The sequence below is a fragment of the Carcharhinus amblyrhynchos genome, chromosome 24, assembly GCF_965287045.1.
Source record: "Carcharhinus amblyrhynchos chromosome 24, sCarAmb.v2.hapA, whole genome shotgun sequence".
Taxonomy (NCBI): domain Eukaryota; kingdom Metazoa; phylum Chordata; class Chondrichthyes; order Carcharhiniformes; family Carcharhinidae; genus Carcharhinus; species Carcharhinus amblyrhynchos.
Genome location: NC_137347.1, coordinates 10,653,857 through 10,680,937, shown reverse-complemented (window position 1 = coordinate 10,680,937; position 27,081 = coordinate 10,653,857). Strand labels below are relative to the sequence as shown.

Sequence of the window (27,081 nt, the reverse complement as noted above, 5' to 3'; positions counted from 1 at the left end):
AGGCTTACATTAACTATGCAGTGAAGTTACTGGGAAAATCCCCAAGTTGCCACTTTCTGGCACCTGTTCAGGTACACTAAGTGAGAATTTAGCATGGTCAGATTGTGGGAGGAAACCCGGAGCACCCAAAGAAAACCCACGCGGACACAGAGAGAATGTGAAACTCCACACAGTCACTGACCCGAGCCAGGAATTGAACCTGAGTTCCTGGCACTGTAGGGAGCAATGCTAACCACTGTTGCTGGAACTCTCTGACCTCGCACGCGGCTGGGATTTTCTGGTTCCCTCTGCTGTGAACAAAGATTTGGATGAGTGCCAAATTCTCCGTTCTCGTTGGCAGCCGTAGTGGGGTGTGCGAGACCGGAGAATTCCAGCACCTCTATTTTGCTCACTTGACCATCACAGGCCAGAAGTTTAGGGGGCAGTTGGCACTTCCTTAAGTGATTTATATTCTAATTACTGGTGCTGTGGGAAGCTCATCTCCAACTGCCAACTGTTCAACACCATCCATTAGACCTTTGCAGAGAGGCCAGTGCATCAATATTAAAAAAAAATGACGGGCTTTCTCCTCTGCTCAGCTGTGATTTTTACATCAAAGACAGACCATTTTGCAAATGTGACATTTTGAAATGTGATGGACAAGCAAGATGCAAGAATGTAAAAACACACTTGGTGATATTTTGCTTCTGTTAGATTCTCTTTCTAACAATGACTTATGCCCAGTAAGTAGATGTTCCAGATGCTGCATCAAAGCCAGGAATTTAGAAATTAGAAAAGAGTTTTCCCCATGGACAAGTGAAAATGTTTTGTTAATTAATTTCCTTTCAACATAATTGGATCATTATCCGGTTATGAATGGGATTGAAGGTTACAGAGATATTATGAGCACAGATGGTGACATGCTGAATCGGAAATAGTGACTGCAGTCCTGTCAAAATCTTTGAGGAAGGAACTGTGGAATAAAACTGGGAAAAGAGCGCAGTGGTTAGCACTGCTCCCTCTCAGCACCAGGGACCTGGCTTCAATTCCAGCCTCGAGTCACTGTCTGTGAGGACTCTGCACACTCTCCCTGTATCTGCATGGGTTTCCTGTGGGTGGTCTGATTTCCTCCCATAATCTAAAGACATGCAGGCTAGGTGGATTGGCCATGTTAAATTGTCCCTTAGTGTCCCAAAGTTAGGGCGATTAATGGGGTAAATACACAGGGTTACAGGGATAGGGCCTGGGTGGTTACTCTGTCGGAGAGTCAGTGCAGACTTGTTGGGCCGAATGACCTCCTCCTGCACTGTAGGGATTCTATGATCCTAAAGTGGAATAACATGAGGAACGTTTTGGTTAATTTTTCTTGGGATCGGGAAGGAGTCTTTTGTGTTTGAACCTTTGAAGTGTGGTGAGTCCTGCACAAAATTTCCCATAGCCGTTTTGAAGGAGATGACTTGATAAGATTCATATTCTGTTCTTGATTCTGATTTTATATGGGGAAGGTGGTGGAGTGGCATCAGGAGGTCATCTGCTAATTTGCATATGAACCTGTTCATTTAAAGTGCGAAGATAGATTTAACTTCTAGTTTGTAGATGTGACCAACATTGCAACTAAGCTGTGCAGTTGCACAACCACATGGCAGTCCAGAACTTAACACCATGGGGATAAGCAGGTTATGTACAAGTGGTGGTCTCTTTAAGATGTGTTCGTACGTAGCTGCATGGCATTCTTAAAGGGACTAAACTGCAAAGCCAAATTACAAGGAACATTGGAGAAGACTTGGAAGATTCCTGTTGTCAGACTTGTTCAGTTTTTTTTAAGTTTGTAGAGTTCCTCCAGTGAAGAAGTAGGCCATTTCGCCCATCGAGTTTGCACCGATTCTCTCCAACAAAACATCCCAACCAGACCCTATCTCCACAACCCCACATGTTTATGCCACTAATCCCCCTAACCTACACATCTTGGGACCCTAAGGGGAAATTTAACATGACCAATCAATCCAACCTGCTCATCTTTGGACTGTGGGAGGAAACCGGAGCACCCGGAGGAAACCCACACAGACACAGTGAGAATGTGCAAACTCCATACAATCACCTGAGGCTGGAATTGAAACCGGATTTCTGGTAGTGTGAGGCTGCAGTGCTAATCACTGTGTGACTGTGCTGCCCCAGTTCTCATTATCACAATGCAATAATAAAACTTTTTAAACATTGTTTGTAATTTTATCACTGTACTCACCCCAAACTAAATGCCAGTAACAGATTTTTAACAGGCAATTAAAATATAAATGCATTTGCTTTACCGCTTCAGCCTGAGAACTCTCTGAGATTTTTGCCTTCCTCTGATTCTGGCCCCTTGCCCATCCCTGTTTATCATTGTTTCATATTGGCAGCTGTTGCCTTCAGCTGCCCAGCTCCTGAACTCTGGAAACTTCCTTATGTTTTGCCGTTCACTACCCTCTCTCCTCCTTTTCAGATGCCCCTTAAACTCTTTGGTGAAGTGTTCTGCCCGTCTTCACCTTTTCTAATAGCTCCTCATGAGTCCAGTTCTGGTTGATAACATTTCAAGGTGCAATGTAATTGCAAACTGCTTCTATTTTCGACTTTTATGCAATTTCAAAATAATTTGTTCTGTTTAATTTATCCAATGTTTACAAATTTCTCAGAAAAAAAAATCAGTTTTAAGAGCAGGCTGGCCAGATTTTGTTGCATTCACACACTGTAAATGCGGTGGATGTGTTATTCAATTGATCTGTTAGAATGTTGTCCATTGCGAGGCCCTTTGCTGCTGAAAGAGTTCTCCTGATTCAGTGTGTCTTTGCTGATGCACTACACTCCATCCTCCCCGCTGGTCTTTCTCTGAATGGATCCTTCACTTTGCCACGGTATTATTTTCAAGCATCGTGTTTAGAAGTTTTGGTTTCAAAACCTGTCTCTGCAGTGCATTACCATACTGGAAACAATCAGACTGGCACCAAGCTTTAGGCTGACTCCAACGTGCTCCTTCACGGTGACAGCAGGCTACATGGCAGTCTTGCTCATGTCCTCACTGTGTGTGTCTGTCAGGGGTTCTCATTTAGGCGGCCCCATCATAGAAACATAAAACCCCTCCAGTGCAGAAGGTCATTCATCCCTTCAAGTTTGTATTGGTTCTGAAAGAGCATCTTACCCGGCCTCCTGGTGTTATAAGGCAACAGTGCTAATCAGTGTGTCACCGAACCATCTTCAAGACTTGAGACCAGGGAGAGACCAGCCAAGATCTGATTAAATGATGGAGCAGACCTGAAGGAGTAAATTTGTCTACTTCTGCTCCTAACTCCTATGTTCCTATCAATGTCCTCATCCGAGTCCCTGACAGCAGATCTTGACTGTGCCTTTCACAGAATCATACAACCCTACAGTGCAGAAAGAGGCCCTTTGGCCCATTGAGTCAGCACCAAACACAATCCCACCCAGGCTGTACCTCCATATCCTTTGATCTCCGTGGTGGGGCGGAGAGGCTGATACGCAAAGCTCTATTTTGCCCATCCTGGCTGCAGGTCACTCGTGCTTAGTGATTCACCAGGTGCAGACCCCTACTCTTTAATACTCCTTAGTTCACGTGTAGTGCCATTGCCTGAGCTCATGGTTGCAACTGTGAGATCAAGTGACAGTATTCCTTCATCAGAGGTCTGATGAAGCTCTAACCCTTCCACTTTTGCCACCTGAATTCTGCATAATGCAGATGGAGGGGGTTTGATTAAGGGAAGCATTTGGTTGCGCAACATGTTGGCACAGTGATTAACAATGGTGCCTTACAGCGCCAACGACCCGGATTCCATTCCCAGCTTGAGTGACTGTGTGGAGTTTGCACATTCTCCCTGTGCCTGCATGGGTTTCCTCCAGGTTCTCCGGTTTCCTCCCAAATCCAAAGATGTCCGGGTTAGATGGATTGGCCGTGCTAAATTGTCTGTTAGTGTCGGGGGACTAGTTAGGATAAATGCATGGGGTTATGTGGATAGGGCCTTGATGCGATTGTAGTAGGCTCAGACTCAATGGGCCAAATGGCCTCTTCTGCACTGTGGGTTTCTATGATTCTATAAGACATTGGAGAGGAAAGCAAGATATCCATGGTCATTGCATCTGCAGCTTTCATGTTGCATAGCAGGCTGGATGTGAGTTGGGATTTGAGAAGCAGTCATCCTGAATGCTCTCAGCAATGGCATTTGCAAATCATTCTGTTGAAGTTTTCCCCACGATGTGAAGGATAGCCTGCATTAGAGGGCTCAGGGCATGCAGGTGTGCTCCCTTTCCCCCCACCTCCCCCTCCCAGGGCCAAGTCAGATTTCCTGCCTCCGTGGCGGGGTGCAGTGGGCTTGGGTAAGATACTCTGTGGGAGAGTGGGCCGAGTGGCCTCTTCTGCACTGTAGGGATGCTATGATATGGTGTTGTGTATCTTTGGGTGATATACATTCCATCACTTACACAGTGAAAACATTGAACAGTTGGGCCAGCAGGAGGTTTTGCATTCTTCCTGTCTTAATGGAAGCAGGTGCAAAAAAAATCATGGATTGTGAATATTTTTAGTATAGTTTTTAGTTCAGTTTAATTCGCTGGTGTCACAAGTAGGCTTAAACACGGCAGTGAAGTTACTGTGAAAATCCCCTAGTCACCACACTCCAGTGACTAGTTGGCTACACTGAGGGAGAATTTAGTATGGCTAATGCACCCTAACCACGTGTCTTTTGGAATGTGGGTGGAAACCTGAGCACCCGGAGGAAACCCATGCAGACATGGGGAGAACGTGCAAATTCCACACAGACAGTGACCCAAGCCGGGAATCGAACCTCTGGTCCCTGGCGCTGTGAGGCAGCAGTGCTAACCACCTCACTTGTACCCCCACCACCCACTGTCCCCCACATTTGTAAACAGGAGTATTTAAATTCTTGTCTTGATCATTTTTTTTTGAAGAATGCCCCTGACAGATATTCTACCTGAATTCTGGAACCCGTGATTAATTCCTCTCCTGCTTTAGATCTTTGCTCGCGTTCACAACCCAAGTGAAAGATTAATCATTGACCATTCAGCCTGTGCATACAGAAGGATTTAAATGTTTGCACTGCATCGCCACTCATCAATCCTCTGCTATCCAACAATAAAATAGAGTGCTCCTATTCCAGTGCTCGCTGTGCTTGTAACTTGCCACATTTTCATCAAACTCCTCTGCTCTTTAAAGATAGCACTGAGAGGATTCGACTGCATCAGTCCAAGTCCTCCTCAATGCTCCAATGTGCTGAGATTGAAGTAATCAAAAACAAATTCAGGGCTGCAGTTATGAACATCGATACGGTCAGATCAATTGAGGAGCGGTTGATGACAATCTTCTTGCTGCATGAAATATGTTATTGTAGATAGTTCCCCTCTTACTCATCTCCACAGTTTCATAACACGGACATTCTCAATTTCCTCTGACCTACGGTTATATTCAACTTGTCAAATTTTTAGAATTCAGGGTGAGGGATTGTTAGTGCGCGACAACAGAATGTTATCAATTTCAATCTCCTCATGTCAGCAGCCAGCAACCCTCCTGCTGTGCTGCAACACCTTGGGCAAGTGGCAGGTAGCCATTTAAGGCACTTAAAGGCCAGCTGAGGCCAATTGTCAGAGGCTGGCTGAGACATTTCACTCATCCCCCAAGTCCATGCAGGCAATGTAGGACAGAGCAACTGCCCAGGAATGCCCTCAATTCAGATTATTGGAATTTCTTAATAGCATTCCAGGCTGGTTTAGTATTTAATACATTTGTTCTTTTGTTAACCCAAGAAGACCTTATTTGATGAGCTCCTTATTACCCACAGTTTAACTAGCTGACCATTGTCAGTGTCAAATGAGAATCAGAAGGTCACACCATGATTCAATATTCACCTGTGATTTTGTCCAAATTGGCTAATTAATGACCAAAGAATGGACCCACTGTCCAATTGTTCGCAGACGACACCACCGTAGTGGGTTGGATCTCAAGCAATGAGAAGACAGTGTACAGGAATGAGATAGACAATCTGGTGAACTGGTGTGGAAGGAGATTACCATCAATTTCAGTGACAGAAACAAGACTACAGTGCCCCAGCCAGGCCTATAGGCCTTCCTTGCCTCCCTTCAGCTACAGTCACAGGCCAAATTCTGAAGGGTGGCCCTGCTGCAAAAGCTTTTTGACTGGGGCTGTCCTGTCCCTCACATTTTGGCCATAACTTCCTGCTGCTACTTCCAAGTTGCAGGCCTTTCTATTGGCACTCCAGGTTTGAGAGCTCACCTGTTTTCACTGATTTGATTTGATTATTTTTGTCACATGTATTAAGATATAGTGAAAAGTATTGTTTCTTAAGCGCTTTACAGACAAAACATACCGTTCATTGAGAAAAAGACGAGAGTGCAGAGTGTTACAGTCATAGCTAGGCTGTAGAGAAAGATTAACTTAATGCAAGGTAAGTCCATTCAAAAGCAGCAGGGAAGAAGCGGTTCTTGGAGTTGGAGCCCAAGAACAGCTTTGGTCTTATTTAATGAAGGAATGGGTACAACAGGCTGAACAGTCTACACTTGCTCTTATTTCTTGTTTAATTGAACTCTTTCTCTGCCAGTTCAAATTGGTTGGCGAGGAAGAAACTGTTCTTGAGTCAGTTGGTATGTGACCTCAGACTTTTGTATCTTTTTCCCAAAGGAAGAAGGTGGAAGAGAGAATGTCCAGGGTGCGTGGTGTCTTTAATTATGCTGGCCTGCTTTGCAGAAGCAGTGGCAAGTGTAGACAAAGTCAGTGGTTGGGAGGCTGATTTGCGTGATGGACTGGGCTACATTCATGGCCTTTTGTAGTTTATTGCAGTCTTGGGCAGAGCAGGAGCCATACCAAGCTGTGATACAACCAGAAAGAATGCTTTCTATGGTGTATCTGTAAAAGTTAGTGAGAGCCATAACTGACATGCCAAATTTCCTTAGCCTTCTGAGAAAGTAAGAGGCGTTGGTGGGCTTTCTTAACTATAGTGTCAGCATGGGGTACCAGGACAGATTGTTGGTGATCTGGACAGCTAAAAGCTTGAAGCTCTCGACCCTTTCTACTTCATTCCCATTGATGTAAATAGGGGCATGTTCTCCTTTACGCTTCCTGATGTCGATGACAATCTTCTTCATTCTATTGATATTGAGGGAGAGATTATTGTTGTCATACCAGTTCACTAGATTGCCTATCTTATTCCTGTGCTCTGTCTTGTCATTGTTTGAAATCCAACCCACTACGGTGGTGTGGTCAACAAATGATTGGATGGTGGGTCCATTCTTTGGTCATTAATTAGCCAATTTGGACAAAATCACAGGTGAATATTGAATCATGGTGTGACCTTCTGATCCTCATTTGACCCTGACAATGGTCAGCTACTTAAACTGTGGGTAATAAGAAACTCATCAAATAAGGTCTTGGGTTAACAAAAGAGCAAATTTATTAAATACTAGGCCAGCCTGGAATGCTATTAATAAGTTCTAATGATGTGAATTGAGGGTATTGTGGAAAGACTGATGGGCATTTTAGTGAATTAAAAGTGCCCTTATGGAGGAGAGGGGAAATTTACTATGCACTGACAGACACTCAGGGCAGAGATGCACATTGGCTAGTCTCTGTCAAAGCTGATTAAAGCTGCATGCACTGCCAGTTAATGCGCTTCATAATGCTGCTGCCCAACTAATTTTCAAAAGATGCTCTTGAGCGGCTTGTCCATTTACAGTAACTAGGAATCAGACTAATCCATGAACTCTCCTGCTGTTTGACAACTCAAGTATTCATTGGAAAACCTCTCTCTGCATTTTATTCTCCAGGTCCAGTCCAGGTATGATGAACAGTGATGCTCCTTACCGCAAAATAACATGCTTCCCATTGAATGTACTGGAGTGGTTTTACATCATTGACGGTGGCATTGTGCTGATATCACTAGACTAGTTATCCAGAGACACAAGCTAGTGTTCTGAGGACAAGGGTTCAAATCTAGCATTACAACTGGTGGCACAGTGGTTAGTGCTGCTGCCTCACAGCGCCAGGAACCAGGGTTCAATTCCAATCTCAGGTGACTGTGTGGAGTTTGCACATTCTCTCCGTGTCTGTGTGGATTTCACCTGGCTGCTCCAGCGTCCTCCCACACTCCAAAGATGTACAGGTTAGATTGATTGGCTATGCTAAATTAACCCTAGTGTCAGGGGATGTGTAGGGTAAATGTGTGGGGTTGCGGGAATAGGGCTTGGGTGGGATTGGTAGGTGCAGATTCAATGGGGTAAATGGCCTCCTTCTGCATTGTAGGGATTCAATGATTTGAATTTAATTGCAGAAAAAAAATCTGGATGGAAGTTCATTCCAGTCATGATGACTGTGAAACCATCACCAATTGTCATTAAAAATCCATTTGGTTTACTCAAGTCCATTATTAATGTCCATAAAAAAATCTGCTGTCCTTACCCTGCCTGGCCTACATGTAACTCCAGATCCACAGCTGTGTGGTTGACATGAACTGCCCTCTGACATGGTCTGGGGCAAATATATTTGAATAACATGCTGGATTTGCTTGGGGTGGAGGTAGGTGGGAGGGGGTAAGATGTGCAAACATCATCTGGGCAATTGCCCTGCACGAGGAACCATCCAAAAATGTTTGTAAAATTAGAAATTTTGCAAAGTCTAAACTGGGTTACACTAATGGTTAACCAGAAATAGTTAGAAGAATTAAAACTACTTCTAACTTCTGGTTAACCGTTGTAGAGACCCACACCAGCACTTTATATTCTCAACCCTCTAGGGATTTCTCTGCAACTTTAGACCATAAGAGCATATGATATAGGAGCGGAATTAGGCCATTTAGTCTATTGAGTCTGCTCCACCATTCAATTGTGGTTTATAAGTTTCTCAAACCCATTTTTCCACCTTTTCCCTGTAACCTTTGATCCCTTTACCAATCAAGAATCTCTCTATCTCTGTCTTCTGTGGCAACAAATTCCACAGATTCACCACCCTCTGGCTGAAGAAATTTCTTCTTCTCTCGTTCTAAAGGGTTATTCCTTTATTCTGAGGCTGCGCTCTTGGATCCAAGTCTCGCCTACTAATGGAAAAACTTTGATTTGATTTATTATTGTCACGTGTATTGGGAAACAATGAAAAGTATTGTTTCTTACATGCTTTGCAGACAAAACATACAGTTCGTGGAGTACATTGAGGAAAAGGAAAGGAGAGAGTGCAGAATATAATGTTATAGAAAGGAGTTAGAGTTAAGTTTTAAAAACATAGAATGGGAGTAAAGGATAAAATTAGAGGGTATGCCAAGGATAGCTTGCAAGAAGTTGCCTCCCTCCGTCACCATTTTTTTACCGTACTCATGGATCTATCCCCACATCCTCCTCGAAGTCTCCACATCCCCTGACTAGCCCACCCACAGGATTACCTCACACCCTCAATCCACCTGACGTTTCCCCCTGCCATTCAGAATGAGTATGTTTGACCTTCAACCCTAACTCCATTTCCATCACTTTTTTTTTTCATTCAGGGGATGTGGGGATCCCTAGCAAGGTTCACATTTATTGGCCATCCCTAAACTTCCTTGAACTGAATACTTTGCTAGGGCTATTTCAGAGCACATTTAAGACTCAACCACATTGCTGTGGATCTGAAATCACATGTAGGCCAGACTGGGTAAGGATGGTAGATTTCCTTTTCTAAAGGACATTAATGAAGCAGGTAGGTTTTTATGACAATCAGCTATGGTTTCATGATCATCATTGAACTTTTAATTCCAGGTTTTTATTGAATTCATGTTTTACCATCTACTATGGGGTTTGAACCCAGCATTACCCTGGGTTTCTGCATTACTTGTCCAGTGATAATACCACTACATCACTGCCTCCCCATTTCCCACAGTTCTCTTATTTTATAAGAATTAATCAGCCCCAGTCTTTAATATTTTGGGTTTAGCACCTGCAGCTCCCTGAGGTAGAGAATTCCGAAGATTCACAACCTTATGAGTGAAGAGATTTAGAATAAGAACAAAGAAAAGAGCAAGCCTGTACTGATCATGAGGTTCTAACTAAACTAAGAACAAAGAAAGGTACGGCACAGGAACGGTCTCTTCATCACAATCTCCAATCCTCCCATGTTCTGAGACAGTCTTTCAATACCCACCTTGTCACACCCTCAAAGGGTTTTACACATTTCAACAACATCATAGAATCCCAATAGTGCAGAAGAGACCATTTGGCCATCGAGTCTGCACTGATTCTCTAGCAGAGCATCTTGCCCAGGTCTTCTTTCTTGCCCTATCCCTGTAACCCCATACATTTGCCATGGCTAATCCATCTAACCTATACACCTTGGGTCGCTGAAGGATAAATTAGCATGGCCAATCCACCTAACCTACATTTCTTGGGACAGGGAAAGGAAACCCGAGGACCCAGAGGAAACACATACAGACATGGGTAGAAGGCACAGGCTCAGCACAGAGAATGACCAAAGGTTGGAATTGAGTAAAGATCTCAGGAGCTACAGGTGCACCTCTCACTCTTCTAAATGCAAGAGAATTGAGGATTATTCCACTTGATCTTTCCTCGTAGGACAACCTTCTTTACCAGAACTCAATCTAGCCATGTTTTTATATATGTTATAAAGACATCATTCACTTCAGGGATTGTGTAAACACATAGTGTATTGATTTATTGAGACCAGGCACATGAGAACAGAGATACACGGATTGGAAGCTTGAAGACACCAGAGCCGCTGAACGGAATGTGTGTGCTCTGCTGGGAAAGCAAAAGCAAAAGCAAAACCAGCACTGGATCACATGACACCATTTCCTTTCTAGTGATGTTGTGTTGCATCCCCTTAAAGGTATATTACTATCTAATTTAGTGAACCTCTCTTGCATCCCTTCTAAGACAAGGTATTTTTGCTGTTGTAAGGAAACCAAAACTGCGCATGATGCTGCAGGTGTGGTCTCCCCAAAGCCCTCTATGACTGCAGTAAGACGTCCTCGCCCTTACACTGCAACCTTCCTCCAGTTTAGGCTAAGTACCCATATGCCTTTTAATTGTTTGATGTACCTGCAGATTGGGAAGAGTCTGCAAAGTAAATCAAACCAAACCATTTCCCGGCCTGTAGAAATCTGAGTAACAAGAATAGCTTTTGCCTTTCACAGCAGCCATCTTATTTTGCACAATTTATTTTGCTTTCCAGTTGATAAAGCTGACCTTGTGTTGCAACATTACACTTGGAACGAGAGGAGGTAACGTTCCAAATTTGCAGAAGTGCTTTTTAAAGCAGTTCTATGCTATAAAAGGCCTATTAAATCTTATTTGGAGAAATCGATGAGCAGGGATCAGCGGACAGACCCTACCAGGAATATGCAGCAACTCTTTTTTTTATCTGAATCAGCCGGCAATTCTGTGTGTGCAGCAGTTACAGGTCCAGCGTGAAAAAAAAAATCAATTTCCATTTCTGGCTTGGCTTTAACTGCTGCACACATATAATCAACGGAACAGATCCAAGATAACACGGCAGACTAGGCCTGTAACAGCTCGAGAGTCCACTCTGCAGTCATCAATTGAGTGAACGCTGCTGCACCTTTGAAGGAGTACTTTATGGAAATTGGATGGAAGATGGGAAATCATACAGAAAGCTTTCATCTGGAGGTGAATGTGGCCCTTTTGTGCTTTAAGTAAAGCAGTCAACTATCACATAGCCCAGAAGCAGTCAGATTATTCTTAAATAAATGCTGAATGTCAGTCTAAGTACTCATTTTCTGTACCAATGAAAAAGAGCTTGATGGAAAATTGCCAAACTTTTCGAGTTCCACCTTTAAATCATTAAGGCACAGAGTAATTTCGTTGAAACGGTAGTCTTGATGTAGAGACTGGCCAGCAGCAGGCGTATAGCAGCAAGAGTAAGTTAAAAAGGCTACAACTTGAGTGTTTCATCCATTCTAATTTTCTCCCGCACCTATTGGTCCCCTAAGGTAGATTTCTGTCCGTTTCCATGGCTAGTAATTGCCAGAACAGGTTTCTAGTCAGTCGCTAGGGGTTTATGTCTTGCGGGGCATCACACCGCAATGGAAGTTGGTGATCAGGAATCTTTCCCACTCTTACTGCCAGCTATTGGTGTGTTTGGAAGGATTTGCCCGTTGACACAAAATGTGTGGAATTTTCCTGTCCCGCCCGACGCAGGAATCAGAAATGGGCAGTGGGTGAACCGTACAAAAGTCCATTGACCTTGGCTGGGATTTTGGGGCAAGTGCGGCCAAAAAATCCCACCCGATCTGTTTGGCCGCATTATGAATGCACCTTCCTTGATCATCAAGACCCGGGCTGAGACTCGAACCCGGAGCTGCTGGCTCAGTGTCTAGTACACTGCCTACTGCACCACAAGACCTCCATACCGGAGTGCCTCATGATTGCTTAGTATTGGTGAGTCTGATAAGTGGCTCTCCTCATGGCGTACAGTGAAACAAACAAAAACATTGCCAAGCTGTTCTTTGTAAGAAGTGTAGTCCTTCAAATAGAGCTGGGAAGGATTGTCAATGAAACTAGTCCATTGTATTGCTCTGAGATGCAAAGAGAGTAAGTGCTAGGCATAGAACACACTATGGTGTTGTTACCAAGTAACCCTTGGGTTCATGTACAGCATAATTCAAAGCTGGAACCTGTTGCACATTGGCCGTTGTGTTAAGCATGTTGAATTCTAACCTTTTCAAAGAGATCATTGCAACTCCCTGTGCTCATTAACTGGCGAAGCAATGCTGAGAAACACCAACTAATTCAAATTGACCTCAATTAAACTGACTTAAATGCAACGTGAAATGACAACATGCATAGGATATCAGTGGAATAATCATCTGAATGCCTTGGAGAAAAGAGATGTTGTACGGATCATATATTTATATTTGCTAAATGCATGAATCATTAAGGAAGAAGGCAGAAAATTTGAATCCCTCTTCTTAAGACAAGGATTAACTTCCACCAAAAGTGGCCAGCTAGACTCACTTCAAACAAAACATGGAGTAATACGGTTGGTGGATCTGTTTCCAAAATACAAAGTCAAGTGCATGTTCCCAAGAGTCATGTTTGGAACACAACTCTCATTCAATGATGAATATAAGCTGTCCGAGCGAGCACATTGAGCCAGGTTTGCATTGAGGTGGCAGGAAGCTCAAGTTCGGAAACCTCCGCCCAGAATACTTTTGCCCCAGGGAGGATGGAGCAGATTGGAATCACAGGGCTGAATCACGGTGGCACGGCATCTGGGAACCTGGTTCAGATCCAGCCTTGGTGACTGTCTGTATGGAGTTTACCCATTCTCCTCCCTCTGCATAGGTTTCCTCCAGGTGCTCTGGTTTCCTCCCACAGTCCAAAGATGTGCAGGTTAGGTCAATTGGCCATGCTAAATTGCCCATTAATGTCAGGGGGATTAGCAGGGTGAATATGTGTAGTTACAGGAATAGGGCCTAGGTGGATTGTTTTTAGTACAGGCTTGATGGGCTGAATGGCTTCCTTCTGTACTGTAGGGATGCTATGAACATCCAGCACCTCTATGGGCAGTTCAGAGGTGGCCATGGAAATGGGTGAGTGTTGCGGTGCAGGGGTGGGGGAGGTTACAAGACCTGCTTTTGTTCTTTGGACCTTAAGTCTAGATATATTAAAGGTTGTTGAGCCATCAAGCCCACACACCCCTCACTGCACCCCCCACCCCCCCACCCCCCCCCCCAAACCACACATTCTATTCATGTATCCTCCAAAGCCATACCCAGTAAAGACCTCAGGAGACATTTCTCCAAAGTGGAAATGAAGAAAAACTTCTAACAATCTAACAAAACTCTTACTTAAACATACTTTACATATTCAAAAAAACTGAGAGTTTTTTGCCAGTGTTCTGTGACTAAATTTTCTCAAGTATTCAACTGTCATCAAGTAAATATCTATTTCAGTTACCACATCAAAGATGACTCTTTAAAAACTTCTTAAAACTGTCAATCAAAATGTGAACTTCACCCCATGTTAAGATAAGTGGTTATGGACCTTTTGAAATCAAGCCAAGTATTCATTATAAGATTAGTTGTAATAACAAGCATTAATTTTAAAAATCTGAACAAAGAATTCTATTGAAATTTTTTCCTAAGCTCCACCAGATATCCTGTCAATCACTGCATTTTGGCGGGAGACTTCTTCCAGTTTAAGTAGAGAATGCAGACTGTTTTCTTTTCAATTTTAAAGGGCTGGGGATTTAAATTACATCATATCATGGCATTTAATCAAATATTAAAACTTATTTAAAGGTCTTTCCTCTTCTTCCATAAAATTGTCATTCCCACACCACATATAAGATTGTTTGAGCAATAAATTTGTGTATGCTTATATTCAGCAGTCAAATAAAATGAGTTCTGGACTCCCACCTGTGTAATTTGTACCCTATCCCCTTTGCATCTGGGAAAAAGATGAATTTGTCGTGAATGGGGACAGGGGTCAGGATTTTATGACCTCTCTCAGGCGAAGCTTGTAAAATCCTACCCGAGGCTAACGGGAATTCCATTCTGTGAGCTTTGCCCGCCCCAATTCTGGGGTGGGTGTGGTGGTAAAATTCCAGCCAGGGCATCCGCATTGTCCGTCTGTCATTGTTGAAGGTCTTCAGTGTCATCCAGATGTGGCCAACACTTGGCAAGACCATTATTCTTCAGTGTGGAACAAAATGTCAGGACAGTTAAGTCAGAAACTGAAGGGAAATGTGATGCCCAAAGTTTAGCAGCTGCTAAAAGTCAGCAGCAGTTAAGATTTCGGTAGCGTTTAAGTAAAGGATGTTTGCTTGTGATTTTACAAGGTTTTAAAGGAAAGTGGACAAGGAAACCAAAGGGGAGGCAAATTCCAAGTTTCAAAGGCTGATAAAGAAACAGGTGAAGAAATTGAGCTATGTTGCACTTATTACTCAGGCTCAAATTAATGTTTGGTGATGTATTTCAGGCAGTGATTATCCCCACCAATTTCACCTGAATGTGCATTAACATACAAATTGACAGCCTGTAGCTATTAAGTATACAATATGCATTCCTGAAATGAGCAAGAAGCATGTTGAATATGCTATTCTGAGGCCACAGTCCTTTGTTAAGTCTCCACTGCCTAATTTAGCACTTGTTGGGTGGAGTATGCTCCAATCAGCTTTCAGGTCTACTGTAGCTTGATTTTACCCCTTCTCCTCTTTTCCTCCTCCAACACTTTCCTCCTCTTTCTCCACCTCTTTATCCGTTGTCCAGTCACCTCTCCTCCTGCATTTGATCTCTGCCAGCCATCTCTTCTCTTCTGCCCTTTCTGATCCCCAACAAGCCTCCAACCATAGGCTTTCCAGCACATAGAATCTCTACAGTGCAAAGGAGGCCATTCAGCCCATCAAGTCTGCACCGGCAACAATCCTATCTGGGCCCTCTCCCCATAACCCCACATATTTACCCCACTAATCCCTTTGACCTACGTACCCCGGGACACAATGGGGCAGTTTAGCATGGCCAATGTGCCTAGCCTGCCGATCTTCTGACTGTGGGAGGAAACTGGAGCGCCCGGAATAAACCCACACAGACGCAGGGAGAATGTGCAGACTCCACACAGACAGTGACCCAAGGCTGGAATTGAACCCAGGTCTCTGGAGCTATGAGGAAACAGTTGTAACTACTGTGCCACCGTGCCACCCAGTATGTATCAGGGACATTTATTAGTTCACAGCAGCATCTCAGAGATGACCAATTTCTCTTCCAAAGAATTCAAAAGAGAAAAAAGGGAAGTAAATTGGAGCTTGAAGCACTTCATCATAAAGAACAGATGTCCAGGGTATCAGTGTTCTGAAGAGCCCAAGTTCAACTCTGACCAGAATGATACTATCAATATTGAAAAGAGCAGTGATCAAAATTAGGGAAAGCGCAAGTAACAATTATAACTTATATTGTGCTTTAACATAGCAAAACATTCTAAACATTAATATTGAACTGAAGGGGCCGTCAGGACTGATGATCAAGAGCTTGGGAAAATGTTCTAAGGATTTTCAAAGACAGTAGATATTAGATTAAGTTAATTGCTTGTTAGAAGGCTGTTACCGTTAGCCTCTCTTTCGTGATTTAAGTGCACAATCCACTGAGGGTGTACTGGAATATTAAAGTGCAGATCTGTGGATAACATGTTAGGTTAAGGCGAAATTGATGTTCAAATCTGTGAGACATAATTTAAAGGGAGAGTGGCTCACAGCACCCGGGAACCTGGGTTCAAATTCAGCCTTGGATGACTGTCTGTATGGAGTTTGCACATTCTTCCAGCATCTGCATGGGTTTCCTCCCTCACTCCAAAGAGGTGCAAGTTAGGTACTTTGGCCATGATAAATTGTCCCTTAGTGTCAGAGGGATTAGCAGGGTAAATATTTGGAGTTACAGAAATAGGGCTTGGGTGGGACTGTTGTGGGTGCAGGGTCAATGGGCAGAATGGCCTCCTTCTGTACCCCATTCTATCAATTCTAACCATTGTTCATAGACTATAGATTCTGGTCAACATTGGCTCATCCAAAACCAGCAGAAAGAGATTAAACCATTCATTCCTCTCTTTAATTGCAACATTTAATTATTAGAGACTCAGTGAAAGCTCACATCTTCTCTGAGGCGCAACACATCAGTTGTCACTTAGACACTTGATAGGCCAATGGCAGGCTTCCTGGGATCAATGACCCTTTTGGGTGGGGAAAACCCACCCACATCAAGCTGTTGGCCAATCAGAGGCTTTGTAAGATGGCAGCATTGCCAGCAAGGCAGTGGCTCCTGCTGGTATGACACCCAGGCCCAGGGCTGTGGATAGTCCCACGAGAACAGTGGCAAGAAGGAGTTAGCGCGTTGAGGGTCACAGGGAAGTACCATAGAATCCCTGCAGTGCAGAGGGAGGCCATTTGGTTCATCGAGTCTGAACTGACCACAATTCCACCCAGGCCCTATTCCTGTAACCCCAGATATTTTCCCTGCTAATCCCTCCACTAGGGTCAATTTAGCATGGCCAGTCCACCTAACCGGCACATCTTTGAACTGTGGGAGTAAACTGGAGCACCCGGAGGAAACCCACACAGACACGAGGAGAATGTGCAAACTCCATACAGGCTGTGACTCAAGGTCGGAATTGAACCCGGGTCCCTGGCACTGAGGCAGCAGTGCTAACCATTGTGCCACCATGCTGGTGGGCAGGGCAGATGTCTGGCTCTTAGAAGGCAGGTTCTCCCCAATCCCAGGCCCTTCATTTAGATATTAAGTACTGTAAATAAGGTATACCCCCTGACTTACGTTCCCCCAGGAGCCAGTAGTGAACCCAGCACACTTACTTAAATTCCTCCCTTCGTACGGCGTCCCCTGCCTGCCTCCAGGTTAATGCCAGCAGGAAGGACATCTAATGACCTTCCCACATGGACTTAACCGAGGTGGAGGAGGGAAGGTCATGGGCTCGTAACTGATCAAATGACCTCCCTGCCACCAAACTCACCATGGCAGAGGCATTAAATTCTGTGTTAGCTTCTGGAAACATGTTCCATACATTCCTACCTGTCAGATTAAACCCTCCGGAAAAACATACATATTTTACTTCAGAAATCAGTTTACTGTGGCAATGCACTTTATTTTCTTTTTCAAAGTAAGTTATTTTATTGGGTCTTCAATCAAAATGTCCAGTGCCTTGTATTCTCTCCAGAAAATTGGCACCATAAATGTCTAACATGCCTTGTGGCTAGACACATTATGCCATGATGCATGATCTTTTCATCATTTTTAAGTCCATGTTTGACACGGCTGCCATTAATCACCTCAGCTTGGCTTACTCAACTACGTATAGACAATTGGACCTTTGAGATGGTGGCTGACCTTTTCAGAGCCAGAAATCTTCCAACGGGTTATTTAAATTTTTGGGCATTGCCAAAGATGCAGATGTGCCCGTTTTCTGTGGTGTTGGGAATGGTGGACGAGCCTGCCAGTGACTCCTTCATGCTGGGACACTGCTCAACAATTACTTAGAAATTCAGATACCAAAGGAGATCTATATTTTGGGGTGGGACAGAAGAGTGAGAATGAGAACTAAAAGCTTTGCAATGAATACATGCAATATCTACAATGCAATTTGGAAATGATTTTGGCAGATATTGTGGACACCAGCTCAAGAAAATAATCTACATATCTTTCAATACATCCTTAATTGTTAGAGAATGAATCCACTGCTCTTTTACAACAACTAGGTCATGTTGTGATTCATAAACAGCCAGCTGTAATAATTTTCTTCAAAATGTATTGATTGATATTCATCAGTTAGAGATTTAGAATGTATTATCAATGCCACTTCTGTGAAATGTAAGGTTCTATAGCAATAAATACAAGACATTTCTATAAGTAAGGTAACCATTCTATTTCATTAGCATCAAGAAATGTGGCCCACTTGGATCAAGAGATGATCATCAAAGCTCAACCTGAGCCATCGTAGGGAAAGAGTTGCTGCTCCCTCTAGCTTGATGGACATGGTGTGACAACAATAACCTCTCTGTGTCAAAGTGAAGGAGATAATCATTGACTTCAGGAAGGGTAGTGGAGGATATGCCACTGTACTACACTAATGGTGATGAAGTGGAAGTGGTCGAGACCTTCAGATTTCTAGGCGCCAAGATCACCAACAACCTGTCCTGGTCCCTCCATGCTGACACTATAGTTAAGGAAGCCCACTAACCCCTCCAATTTCTCAGGAGGCTGAAGAAATTCAGCATCTCTGCTATGGCTCTCACTAAGTTTTACAAATGCACGATAGAAAACATTCTTTCTGGTTGTATCACAGCTTGGTATGACTCCTGCTCTGACCAAGACCGCAAGAAACTACTAAGTGTTGAGAACATAGCCCAATCTGAGCTACGAGGAGAGATTAGACAAATTAGGCCTGTATTCTCTCAAATTCAGAAGGCTGAGGGGTGACCTGATAGAAGTCTACAAACTATTTACAGGGAAGGACAGGGTGGATAAGGATAAACTGGTTCCACTAGTTGAAGGCTCTAGAACTAGGACACGTAATCTAAAATTAGGGCCATGTCATTCAGGAGGGATTTAGGAAACACTTCTCCAAGCAGAGAGTGGTGGGGGTTTGGAACTCGCTTCCTCAAGCAACAGTCGATGCTGTTTCCTGTTCTTATGTTCCTAGTTCGGTGACAAGAAGGGTTGGTCACAGCAGCCTCATCAGAGATCAGTAAGAAGTCTCACAACACCAGGTTAAAGTCCAACAGGTTTAATTGGAGTCACGAGCTTTCGGAACGCTGCGAAGAAGTAGTGCTCTGAAAGCTCATGATTCCAATTAAACCTGTTGGACTTTAACCTGGTGCGGTGAGACTTCTTGCTGTGCCCACCCTAGTCCAACGTCGGCATCTCTTCCTCATCAGAGACCCACAGAGTACAGGGAAAGGGAAGAAAATAAAGGTGAATTTCCTCTCTCAGGAACAATAACAAAAATGGAACAAATCAGAGGGAACGATTAAATACCAATCAGATCCAAAGTTATATTTTCAGAACTGAGCCATTTGAAATAACAATCCCAAAATGAAATAATGAAACAAAAATCTATGTAATAAAAGACAATTGAGATTGAAACATTTGATAATAAAAGTAAAAAAAAATTCAGCTTATTGTAAAGCAATGTTAAATGAGGCTTAATTTCAGTTATTTTGTCTAGTCAAAGACATAGAAGATAATAAGACTTTATTTGCCTTCTTTTCAGAAATATAATAAATATGTAACAATAATATTTTTCAAGATGGTGGCTGAGCCTGTTGCAGTAATACTTCATAACATTTCATTATGAACAATATTAACATTAAAAAATTGAATTGCTTCTTTCCCACTCAAAGTAAATAATCTCCAGAAACAACCTTTCCTTCAATTTTGCGCCTTGATATTTTCAGTTTATGTGTGTCTGTGAACTTTCTGTCGCCAGCATTTTAAATACAATGATGGCTGCTGGTTATATTTGAAAAATAGCAATTGTTAATGTCACACTGAAATATCAAAAAGCAAGATTATGGGCACAAGATGAGGTAATGTTTTTGAGTAAGAGAATGAATCGCACAGAGCAGATTGGTGGCTCAGTGATGAGCACTGCTGCCTCACAGCGCCAGGGTCCCAGGCTCAATTCCGAGCTCAGGTCACTATTTGTGCGGAGTTTGCACTTTCTCCCCATATCTGTGTGGGTTTCCTCCCACAGTCCAAGGATGTGTGGGTTAAGTTGATTGGCCATGCTAAATTGACCCTACTGTCAGGGGAATTAGCAGGGTAAATGCGTGCGGTTATGGGAAAAGAGCCCGGGTGGGATTGTGATTGTTGCAGACTCAATGGGCTGAATGGCCTCCTTCTGCACTGTAGGGATTCTATGATTCTAAGATGAGGTAATGTTTCTGAGTGAGAGAATAAATCACACAGAGTGACAGCTGATAAAGAATAGGAGTTTGAAAAGACCCATTGAGGCCCATTGCTCTTTCAGTTAATAAGGAAATGATTGATTTGATTCGGGCCTTAACTCCACTTTGCTGTCCACAGTGGCCTTGCACTCCCTTGTCAATCAACAATCTGTCACACAATCTTGAACACATTCAATGATCCATCCTCTGCTGTTTTCTGGTGACGAGAATTTCAAAGAGGATTCCTTTGAGAGAAATAATTATTCCTCACTTCTGTTTTAAATGAGAGAATAAGAAGTCTCACAACACCAGGTTAAAGTCCAACACATTTATTTGGAATCACGAGCTTTTGGAGCGCTGTTCCATCATCAGGTGAATGACTTACCTGATAATGGATCAGCGCTCTCCAAAAGCTCATGATTCCAGATAAACCTGTTGGACTTTAACCTGGTGCTGTGAGACTTCATACTGTGCCCACCTCAGTCTAACGCTGGCATCTCCACATCGCTAAATGAGAGCCACCTTTTCTTTAAGCAACGCTCCCCAACAATGCCAGATTCCATCATAAAAGGAAACAGCTTCTGAGAAGCTGCTTCATCAAGCCCCCTCAGAATCTGATAAGTTTGAATAAAATCACTCCTCTTTCTTCTAAATTTCAATGAGAAAAGGCCCAAATTGCTTAGAGGGAAAGGAAATGTACGAAAGGAGTTGACGGAGTATGAAATGTGCGCCAGCTATGGGATAGACTTGTGGAAGGAATAATTGAAAAATTTGGGCCAGGATTTTTAGAATCATAAAATCTCTACAGTACACAAGGAGGCCATTTGACCCACCAAGTCAGCATTGATTCTCCGACAGAGCATTTTACCAGGCCTTGTCCCCACGATCCCATATAATTTACCTTACTCATCCTTCTAACCTACAGTAAGAGGCACTTCAGCATGGCGCCAATCCACCTAATCTGGACATCTTTGGGCTATGGGAGGAAAAGGAGTGCCCAGAGGAAACCCACACAGACATGAGGAGAACATGCAAACTCCACACATGCGGTCACCCAAGGTCAAAATTGAACCCAGTCCCTGACGCTGTGAGGCAGCAGTGCTAACCACTGTGCCAGCGTGTTGATGGTGGGGGCTTGGTCCCCACCACCTGAAAAATCAACAGGAAACAGATCCCCACTGACTCTGAGAGCCCTGTTACCATTTAACACTCTAACAAGCTTGGTAGTAGGCAAGACTTACAACCCCACTTCGGATGAAGTTTCATCTTGGAGAGCTCCTGGCTAATCTGATTGGGCGGCAGCCTCCTATCTTTCCTGGAGAAGCATTGCAGTGGCTGGGAGAGACAATGCAAGAAGTTCCCTGAGCCTCAGTCAGGGCAGGTAGCAGGGTAAATATGTGGAGTTATGGGAATAGGGCCTGAGTGGCATTGTGTTTGGTGCAGACTCGATGGGCCAAATGGCTTCCTTCTGCAATGTAGGGATTCTAGGACTCTGTGAATCAGAGAAAAAGGCAAGAGTCTGAGCAGGGAGGATGTGAAAGGACTAGGGGGGTAGTGAGGGGGTGATCAGGATCTTGGGGGCTAAACCTGAGGGTGGGGGAGATGCACAGGTCACTGAGCCTTAAGGGAAGAGCACGGCCAGTCAGAAGGGTCCTTTCAAAGGAGGCACGCCTCTTCCCCACATTCTATCCAGGACCTGAGTCCCTTTATTTCTGGCCTTCCCACCTTTGGACCTTAATTGGGGCAAAGGCCAGCTTCTTCTCTGAGGCCCGGACCACCCCAGCATAAAATTGCTGCAAGGCCAGGGTGGGTGGGAAACCAAAGGCCATTCCCTTCACGCAATTTCACTCTCCATGCCTCAACTTGGAACTTGTCACAGGGGGGTGTAAAATTCAGGCTTGGGAGAGAGTGAGAGAGTCGAAAGAGAGTGAGTGTGACATATTGAGTGATTACAGGGTGGAATCAATTGGAGAATGGGAAACAATCAGAGAGGCTCTAACAGGAATAAATTAACAAAGCCAAAAACAGAAAATCTCAACAGTTCTGACAGCATCTGTGGAGAGAGAATAGAGCCAACGTTTAGAGTCTGGATGACCCTTCTTCAGAGCTGAATGCAAAGAAAATCCAACAGGATTTATGCAATAAAGGTGGAGGCGGACAGTAACTGGAAAAAGGGAATGTACGTGAAAGTGCTAAAAGTGTCCATTAAGTGATCAGAATGTGTGAATGGTGGAATTGTTATGGGACTACCTGGGAAATATGGCAGTTGACCTTGAAGGGGGTGGGTGAGGGGTATACTATATGCCAAGTTCTCTTTCAGGTGGGAAATATTGTCTGCTGGTGTCTCAGGAGAATATCTGTTGTCCCAGTGCTATCAATGTGCAGCTTCTGGTGAGACCACTTCTACAGTGATATTCCGCTATGCACCCTCCTCAACCCTCCATCCCAGCCTCCAGCCAGACAGGGGTTCTGTTTAATATTTATGTTCCTATCCCTATTTAGTTGTTGGGATGAGGTCCTATCAAACATTCCCAATTTGCATTGATCCACCGTTGGTGACTGTGCCTCAGCTGTTGAGGTCTTAACCTCTGGAATTCCATGCTTAATCTCACTGCCTTCCTTCCTTCCTTCCTTTTGCTCCTTTAATATGCATCTTAAAACCTACCTCTGGCCTCCTATTTCTTTTGAAAAAGAATTATATGGACTGGAAGCGTTAGCTGTTCCTCTCTCCATAGACCTGCTGAATTTTTCCAGTACTTCCTGTTTTTATTCCTGTTTCCTCAAATAGATTGTTGTCAGGTTTAGTTTAAAATGCTTCAGTGAAGAGACTTGAGATATTTTGCTACATTAAAGGTTCAATAAAAGTACAAGTTGTTGTTATCTTTCTGCTCAACAACTTGATAGACAAACAATAAAGGTATTTATTCCAATAAACAGGATAGGAGTCAAACAAGCCCATAACATGGGTGGCAAGGTGGCACAGTGGTTAGCACTGCTGCCTCTCAGCACGAGAGACCCGGGTTCAATTTCCAGCTCTGTGTTGAATTTGTACATTCTCCCCATGTCTTCATGGGTTTCCTCCGGTGCTCCGGTTTCTTCCCACAGTTTGAAAGATGTGCTGGTTAGGTGCATTGGCCATGCTAAATTCTCCCTCAGTGTAGCCGAATAGGCGCCAAAGTATGGCGACTAGGGGAATTTCACTGTAACTTCATTGCAGTGTTAATGTAAGTCTATTCGTGACACTAGTAAGTAAACTTCAACAACTTTGAAAACTTCAAAACTTTAAAACTCATGGTTTATGGTCATTTAAAGATGTTCCTCAGTATTTAAATTCACCTATTTACTTTCTGTTGAACTCAATTTGACAAATTGGAGTCATGCATTTTGTTGTTTCTCCCGACAGAAAGCTGACCTTGCTGTTGCTCCTTTGACCATCACCTATGCCCGTGAGAAAGTCATTGACTTTTCAAAGCCGTTCATGACACTGGGGATCAGTATTTTGTACCGAAAGTCAAATGGAACAAATGCTGGCGTCTTCTCCTTCCTCAATCCTCTGTCTCCGGATATCTGGATGTATATCCTGTTGGCCTATCTCGGAGTCAGCTGCGTGCTGTTTGTCATTGCCAGGTAAGATGTGGATAATAACAATCTCATGTCGCTGGGACTGACCAATCTTCACTTTACCATTTAAAAAAAATAGTATCGATAGTATATGCTCTGTATAAAATCATAAAGAGAAACTACTTCTAGCAGAAGGCGGAACTCGCTGCCCCATAGCATGCTGGAGTCTGAATCATTAAATGGTTTCAATAGGGGAATAGATTTCTCTTTATTCAACTTTTTAAAATTAGAAATATATGTAGAACATGTGGGGAGGCGCATTTGAGACCAGAAGAATCATAGAATCACACAAGGAGGCCACTCGGCCCACTGAATCTGCACCGACCACAATCCCACTCAGGCCCTATCCCTATAACCCCATGCATTTACCCTAGCTAGTCCCCCTGACACTAATGGGCAATTTAGCATGGCCAGTCCATCTAACCTGCACATCTTTGGACTCTGGGAGGAAACCGGAGCATCCGGATGAAACCCATGCAGACATGGGGAGAATGTGCAAACTCCACACAGATAGTGACCCAAGATGGGAATCAAATCTGGGTCCATGGCACTGTGATGCAGCAGTGCTAACCACTGTGTCACTGTTTTGCCCCAGCAGGAATCAGCCAACAGACTCGAAGGGCTGAATTTTGCCTACTACTTCTCCTAATTTCTATGTTCCTATATTCATAATTGACTTTCCGTTCACCATAAATTAATAAGTTAATGGGTTAAGTATGTTTAGAAGGACAGGCCTTTGGAGACAGTATAACAAAAGTTGGTGTTAGTACTTTGTTCGATTTTTTTTTTGTTTGATTACTTGGAGGGTGAGAGGCTTTCTGCTGTTCAATTTAGGAGGTGTTTAACATTTAATCACTAGTGATGCAATTGAATGGAATTACACATGGCAGGATTTTCCAATCCCAGTCATTGCCACAGGACAAGAGATTCCTGCCCGAAGCCAGTGTACCCTTTGCTGGTCCATCTACTTTTCCGCACCCCCCACCCCCACCCCCGTGACTACATCTGCAGCACGCAGATCGGGAAAATCTCACCCATGGAATTTACAGGGCAAAAGCAGCTTGTTTGATCCAACTGATTTAAGCTGACACTTCTGTTCCACACGAGCCTCCTCCTAACCTGATTAACTTTTATTTTATTGAACAGTGGTTTTCAATTCACCGACCGTTTGTACTTGATCGGATCCAAACGATCCATCTGCGGTTAGCATAATTAATCAACTTCAGAGGTAATTAAATGGTCTCAGCGGTGTGACTGTTACATTCGCTGTAGCTTCTAAACCCACTTCCTGAAATACAGCTCATCGCTTGATTCCTGGGATCGTTGTAGTAAAATAGAATGAACAGATGGGGAAAATATATGATGGGGATGATCAATGATAAATATGCTTGTCTGGTTAAAAATGGCTGGCAAAACAAACAGTTAATGCTTTATGCTGGAGGAAGTATTATGTTTCCAAAGTCTTTATTAGGGTCAGGACTTTTTGTATTCCATGATGGCCTTGAAAGATTCAAGTTTTGAAGTTTATTTATTAGTGTCACAAGTAGGCTTGCATTAACACTGCAATAGATTTACTGTGAAAACCCCTTAGTCGTTACACTCCATCGCCCGTTCAGGTACACTGAGGGAGAATTTAGCATGGTCAATGCACTTAACCAGCATGCCTGTCGACTGTGGGAGGAAACTAGAGCATCCGGAGGAAACCCGCGCAGACATGGGGGGAATGTGTAGACTCCATTCAGACAGTGTCCCAAACTGGGAATCGAACCCGGGTCCCTGGTGCTGAGAGGCAGCAGTGCTAACCACTATGCCACCATGCCACCCTCAAGTAAACAAGTGCAGTTGACTTTATTATTTATATCCAAATAATAAAACTTCAAGACTGAATCAAATCGATGTGCAGAGGAAATTCTGAATATTATCTCGAATATTTTGACATTCTTTGTTGGGGAAGAAATTCGCAGGATTTTTTTTTCTTTGCCTCCACTGTGTTTGATGGCAATGTTCAACATGTTCTTGTGCGGTCTACAGGATTACTCAGGCTCCCGTGATAGATGTGGTCTCTCATATATCTGTTTCACTAAATGAAACTGATTATCAGTATCTAGCATTCTGTATTAGGTCAGGTATATCGCAATGAAATTATCAGTTGTCTGAACTGTCAAACGGGAATTGAACACTTTCAGATTGTAGGCAAGTTAAGTGGTTATCAACAACATGTAGGGACTAATTAGATTCTTTCAGAAAAGATTTCCACATTGAGTCTCATTACATTCATTGCTGATTTGCTATGTCTTTTAGTTGTCTAAATCTAGGTCAGAGAATTTGATCTTTGATTTGATTTTGATTTGCTTTATTATTGTCACATGTATATAATGAAAAGTGCATGCTATACAGACAAAGCATACTGCACTTAGAGAAGGAAAAGAGTGAGGGCAGAGTGTAGTGTTACAGTCAATAGCTAGGGTGTTGAGAAAGATCAGCTTATTACAAGGTAGGTCCATTCAAAAGTCTGATGGCAGCAGGGTAGAAGTCGTTCTTGAGTCAATTGGTACATGTCCTCAGGCTTTTGTATCTTTTTCCTGATGGAAGAAGAGAGTATATCTGGGATGAGTGAGTTCCTTGATTATGCTGGCTGCTTTTCCAATGCAGTAGGGAAGTGTAGACAGAGTCAATGGATGGGAGACTGGTTTATATGACTGACAGAGCTTCATTCATGACCTTTTGCAGTCTTAGAGCAGGAGTTGTATCAAGCTGTCATATAACCAGAAAGAATGTTTTCTCTGATGCATCTGTAAAAGTTGGTGAGAGTTGTAGCAGACATGCCAAATTTCCTTAGCCTCTTGAGAAAGACAGAAAGACATTGATGGGCTTTCTTAACTATTGCACTGACAATCATTTTAGTCTGCAAATCTCACATAGAACTTAAACGCTCATTAAATCCAGCCAACTCCATGCAGGCAAAATCTCAAGTACCCATCCTCTCGCAGTATCTCTTCACTAAACTTTGCACCCACCTA

At 43.3% G+C, this 27,081-nt stretch overlaps 1 protein-coding gene across 1 annotated transcript in view; it reads left to right on the top strand.

The window, feature by feature from the left end:
* Nucleotides 1-27,081, top strand: part of LOC145358010 (glutamate receptor ionotropic, kainate 3-like) — a 475,535-nt gene that overhangs the window by 302,268 nt on the left and 146,186 nt on the right. Inside the window, exon 11 of the mRNA XM_080211688.1 lies at nt 23,844-24,067. Coding sequence (XP_080067814.1) covers nt 23,844-24,067 — 224 coding nt within the window. The remainder of the gene's footprint in view (nt 1-23,843; nt 24,068-27,081) is intronic.